Raw genomic sequence first — 6,000 nt, 5'->3', positions numbered from 1 at the left:
CCTCGCCGATAGGTACGGTATGGACAGATGGACTGGAATGACAGTGCGGTAAGTCTGTATTGTTCGTATGCAGGAGAGAATGCAAAAATGTGCAAATCACGATGGCAATATTGATTACGTTTAGCATGCAAGGTTGTTAAATTTCACAGTGAATTGGAATCATAGAATTAATTGTTAAAACAGAACTACATTACGAATTGTGTTAAGGTAATATCATGCAGTGATGCGGGTGATTAATCTTTCTAATTTAAAATGTGTATTGCAAGGAATTCGCCTATCAAAATCGTGCTAAAGAACTCAAATCCTACATTACTGAATTGAACTTACGGACTAGAGTGGTAAACTTACTATTAGCCAAAAACACATACAAAACCTTAATCTAACTTAAATGTTACAGTACAGCACGAAAGTACGGCTACGAAAATGATTCTTAATACTACAGTACATTGCATTACAATACGACAGAGCATTAGACTGGTTCAAACACAGACCGGACTCAATATAGAAACGGGACTAAACGTAAGTTTATACTAGCCTATGACCATATGATCACTCCGACATTAACAGTATTGTAACAGAAATTGATATATTTAATGACGATTTGAAATCTTACGCCTTACAGGAAAATAATAATCCCTCCACAAGTAAATCCCAAGAAACGGTGGTTTTATTGCGGATTATTATTTCGGAAAATATTCCCTGTGTTAGCAATTCCCAACACCGTTCCTTTGGCGGAATATCGAAACCTACAACTATTTCTTGCAATTGAAGAAAATAGATAAGCGTTTCCATGAATTTTCATCACGATTGTACGATTCGAGGTTATTTGGGGCACCACCAAGTCTTGGAACGGACGGGTTTAGAATTACATACATGTGTTGCTGTTTTGGTTGAGAATATACTATCAGAATTACGAGTAACCTACGTCCGAAACAAGTGCTGCACTCAGATCAAATTAAACTTGACCCATACGCCGTTCGTTGGAGCTCGTAAGTTCTAATAGTCGGCAATGTCATGAACACCGTTTCCGTTGGTACAGGTTCCATTTGTGTGAACGCCGTTGGTGACGTTCTTGCTCACGGCTTCGTTGGAAATTTTACCTTTCTTCATTGGTGGCTCCGTGGAGGAGATTCCAACTTTAAACCGATGCTCCAACGACATATGGCTCAGCGGAGGCAGTCCAACGCAAGCTCGCAGGATGTTCTCGATGGCGGTGCGCTGTTGGAACAGCGAGTTGACCACAGGGGTTCCTTCGGGGACGAGCGGTGCCTTGCACAGGTAACTGAGCAGCGATAGTACCGACCGGAAGGGAACGTATTCCGCATTGGTTTCGTCCTTCCTCTTGATCTGAATTCGCGAACAGAGCTCACCCAAAATGGCCAAATCCAGTATCAACGGCGACGCCAGCAGGGAATCTTCGCAGGTGTTGTGCCCTCCAAGCATGACCTGGCTGGTGTATAGGGAACGTACTTGATGACGACACAGTGATCTGGGTGTTCATCAGGCTTGTAGAGGATGTTGTTGGAAGCAACCATGTCGTCAACCACATTACTCTTTGATATCTCTTTCGAACGGAACTGCTGCGGGCGGAAAGATTCTTTCCATCGTTTTTTACCAGATGGTTGTAACTTACAATCGAAACCGGCTTGATACCGGCCGAAACCAGGAAATCGACCAGCACGGACTTCAATTTGGTTTGACCGGACTTGAAATCATCGCCAGCGATGAATGCACCATGATGTTCAGCTAACTCAACAACTCCAGGTACAAACGTGTTCTGAGGCGATCCGTTGATTCCGTTGGATTCCGGAACACTACCGGTAGTTGCTAATGTGGTCTGAGCCTGTTTTCTTGATATCCGTTCACCAGGTTATCGAAAAAGCCGCAGTTTGATGTGTCACATGCACGATTTTGGTTCATTTTTACATTTTGCCTCTCCCGGCAGTACAACCGGAACCGGTTCCGCAACGCTATCGGTTCAGATTTAGTCTGAGACTATTATATTGCAAACCGTTCATCAGGTAATCGAAAATACCGCGGTTGGATGTGTCGCATGCATGGGGTTGGTTCTCTTTTCTTATTTGCTCACTGGTGGGACACCCGGAACCGGTTCTGGAGCATTACCGGTTCATATGTAGCCGGAAACTATTTTTCTTGCTTAACGTTCATCAAGTTATCGAAAATGCCGCGGTTTTATGTGTCGCATGCATGGGTTTGTAACAGCTAATTTTATCATATAATTATATCACGCTATAAACTTATGTGAATTTTTGAAGAATTTTATCACACGGAACAACTAGGTGCATCACAATGTATTCTATCCTCTCAATAAGAAATCTTGAGAAATAACATTACATTTTTCAACACTGTTTCACATTTTTTATCATAACTTCACAGTGAATGTACATATCGCTATGAAAATTGGAGTGCAAATAGTAGACAATTAGGCAAATATGATACTCGAGTGTCAAATAACAAAAAAAAAGTCTCTTTTATTTATTGCATACGTTACATTATAAATCAGGGGACTGTTATGGTCTTCTTGTTTTCTTACCCAGCATTAAAACTATGCTGCTGTGTTAAAAGATGGGTTGTCAGCTAGAGCCGTACGCTTGAGCCGCAGTAATGTTGGCTACGAAAACATTTGTAACTAGTGGGCGAGCCCTGCCCAGCACTCGTGAGACCCCCCTCCTTCAACTGCCTCAGGGTCGGCGTACGCGCTGGACTATCGCGACCAAGGAACACACTTAAACACTTCGCGTGACACAAAACCCACTTTATTATGCTTTTACACAAAACTAGGTACCTTTATTACTTCCCACTTTCTTACTGGCTAACTCCTACCTCACTTCTTCTTCTTCTATGCAGTCGGCGGGGCCCCTTCTTCTCGCTCCACTACTTCACCTTCTCCTTCGTCCTTCCTTTCGGTGTCTTCCTTCTACGTTGTCGCCTTCCGTTGGGTTGGGCGGCCGTTCGATGTCCGAGTCACGGGTCTAGTCGCGTCGTGTTAACTCCAGGACACGCTTCCAAAATGGCCGCGCCCCTATTATCCGGCGTCTAACTGGCCAACGGCGGTCTATCCGGTCGACGGAGTGGCGTTCTAGACGGTTGGGCCAAACTCCGGACCTTGGTTGGTTCGCACAGCGTTAAGGCGTACTTTCGGCAGTTCTCCGGCCAGGTAAGTACTAGGAACAGGTAAGTAATAGCTGCACAGGCTATTTAAAACTATAGCACAGGGGTCCTGTAGGGGGGGGGGGGGTTTGGCGGTTAATGATGGGGGTGGTCAGAATAAGGATTGGCTTTGGATTACCTGGATGATATTCCTCAATTGCTTCTTCCACTTCGCACTTTCGCTCGAATTATATGACAAAATCACTTTTACTTCCAGAATGGTTTCAAAACTTAGCTTTTGCTTGGTGAGCTCACGTCTTCCTTTCTCGAGATATGCAACGTAATTGCCTGGGTTAGCGATGGCGGTTCTTTCTCCAAGCCTTCGACCGTGCTGTAATCCGCCCATCATTTTCGCCCCATCATGGCCCCCTTTACACCACCCACTATGGCCGCCCAACATGTCCTTCTGCGACGTCTGGTGATGAGTAGCGGAACTCATAGCTGCGTTACATCACAGTGGGTGTTGGGTAGTGTACAAGTTCAGACATTTAAGGACTTCCTTGGTACAAGATTACAACACAACGATAAACAAAATCACGATAATCTCACAAATTTTGGACACTTCAACACACCACTGGTTACACATTGCATTGGTGGGATAGGGATGCCACTTCCTTGCTATAAATATCCCCTATCCATGGATCGCATCATCGATCTAACTCCCATCCTTTCTGTCTAACAAACGCCCCAGTCCGCGCGGGTTGTGGGGACGCAGAGGTGCTCTCGGTCTCTAGTAGCAACAACCAGCATACTCTAACATTCCTCTCCATTCCCAGCTGACTATAAGGACTTTGCCGGCGCCGTAATTGATCAACAATGTATAAGCTGCTTAAATTGCACTTTGAGAATAAGTGGTGTGTTCCAGCCCTTATTCATTTGGATCTCAGTGCAATTAGTACCAGCTCAGATCAATCACGGAGGAGCAACCATTGACATGTATAGTCAGATGTGATCGTTGATCGTTTTTAATGTCCAGTTTGTTCGGAAACTCGTAATCCGCCCAATAGTCCTCAGCTCAGGCCTATTAAACACTATTGAGCAATTATGAAGAAGAAACAGAAGGCTAATGACCATTTTGTATGGACAAATTAAAAATTTTGTATGAACAAATAACCGCGCGGGGGGGGGGGGGGGGGGGTTTGAAAAGTCCTAAAAAAATGACCACGTGGTTTATGGACAGCCCCAGTATCTAACTCTACACAAAAATTCAAATCAATCGGTTTGAAATTGACTTAGTTATAGCAGTAAGTGCCCAAAATAGGTACACCTGCCCAAATGCTGCAAGACCCTATGAGTGCAAATTAACTTTTATAATGTACTAGCTGTCCCGGCAAACTTTGTCTTGCCGTCCTGTGGTGGTTTGACAACTGTTGAGCTCAAAATAGCACCGCACTCTAGATTGATTTCATTTCGATCGTGTTGATTTCCTTCCCAGCTCATGGAAAATCAGTACTTTATCCATTTTCTTACTTTTCTAGTTGATTTTCGTACCTTTTTGTACATATAAACACAGCCACCACGAAAACGAATCGAACCGTGCAAGAGCCATCCTAATCGGTTCAGCCGTTTATGAGTTTTGTTGCCTCAAAGGGATTTCAAACTCATTTTTATATATGTAGATAACTACATCGTAGTAGACGATATTCCGATGTTTTATTGCGACTAACTTTACATATTCGCAAAAGAGTTCGAGCGGACTCGCAAAGTGTCAATTGAATTCGTATAATTGCGCACTGCGATGGTTATACGACTTCGCTTGGTACTTTTCTTATTATGTCAGTTAAACTCGCATTGGTATACATAAGTGACCCGATTTTGTCAGCCCCTTTTCGGAACACATTCTTTGCTCTCCTCGAAAACCTAAACAACTTTTCAAACCTTTTATCCCTCTATGTTCTGCCCTTAAGCTGTAGTTTGATTATAAACATGGATGAATTGGATAAAGTTTCATCGTCAGATAACGAGAGCAAAAAGTTTGTCGCAAAATGGGGCTGACAAAATCGGGTCCTTACTGTACAAACTAAATCGCATAAAAGTAAAAATAAACTCGTTAAAATGTGCATACAAACTCGCATAAGCTAGAATCGTTAATGTTGGTATTTGGCGATGTGATATGTGATAACAATAAAAGAGGTGTTGTTGGACTGCCCAAAAGCTACAAGAAAGTTAACAGTCATCATTATGGTTACAAAACAAGTTACAAAGTCATCATTTTTGTTTTGTTAGCCTGATAAATAACAATGGATGGTGCTAGCAAGAGAGGGGTAGTGATAAATGTTCGGAAAACCACGCTTCGTCATTTTGAGCTCCGGATGGCCTGTCGAACATGTACAAACCAAGGGAAACCAAATGCATTTCAACGAATACTGAGGTGATTTAGAATGTCGTGACAATTAATCAGTTTGTTTCATAAGTGGTGTTTGGTGTTAAGTGTGAAGTGCGGCTCGAAAATACAAAAGTTCTTAGTTTGATACTGCGGTGACATGAATTGTTTTTTTTTTATATTATTAAGTCGCATAAGATGCTTTAATACGTCGCAATAGTGCACACCGTGCATCGCATAAGATATCGTCTGAAGTCATAGAGCGTTATTTTTTTTTCATCAATGCACGTATAGCGCCTCCACTTTTGTACGTATAAGGCACTTTTACTGCATCTTATGCGATGTAACTTTACCGCATAAAAGTACGTATAACATGAACATAAACTTCATTATACGTGCAAATTGGTTGTCTGGGAAGGGTGCAATCATCAATACGACTGCGCAGATGATATTTTGGTGGGATCCCAAGTAACCAAAAGTTCCGCTTCCCATGACAAAATGCACTT

At 42.7% G+C, this 6,000-nt stretch overlaps 1 protein-coding gene across 1 annotated transcript in view; it reads right to left on the bottom strand.

Moving 5' to 3' along the window:
• Positions 1-720: 720 nt before the first annotated feature.
• LOC115260866 (uncharacterized) overlaps positions 721-6,000 on the bottom strand; it is a 28,597-nt gene continuing 23,317 nt past the window's right edge. The window contains 3 exon segments of the mRNA XM_062844630.1: positions 721-1,454; positions 1,457-1,588; positions 1,591-1,850. Of these exon segments, the coding sequence (XP_062700614.1) occupies positions 997-1,454; positions 1,457-1,588; positions 1,591-1,850 (850 nt within the window). The 3' untranslated portion in view covers positions 721-996.

Source organism: Aedes albopictus, chromosome 1 (assembly GCF_035046485.1).
Source record: "Aedes albopictus strain Foshan chromosome 1, AalbF5, whole genome shotgun sequence".
Taxonomy (NCBI): domain Eukaryota; kingdom Metazoa; phylum Arthropoda; class Insecta; order Diptera; family Culicidae; genus Aedes; species Aedes albopictus.
The sequence above is the reverse complement of the archived record's forward strand: the minus strand, read 5'-3'. Positions and strand labels throughout refer to the sequence as shown.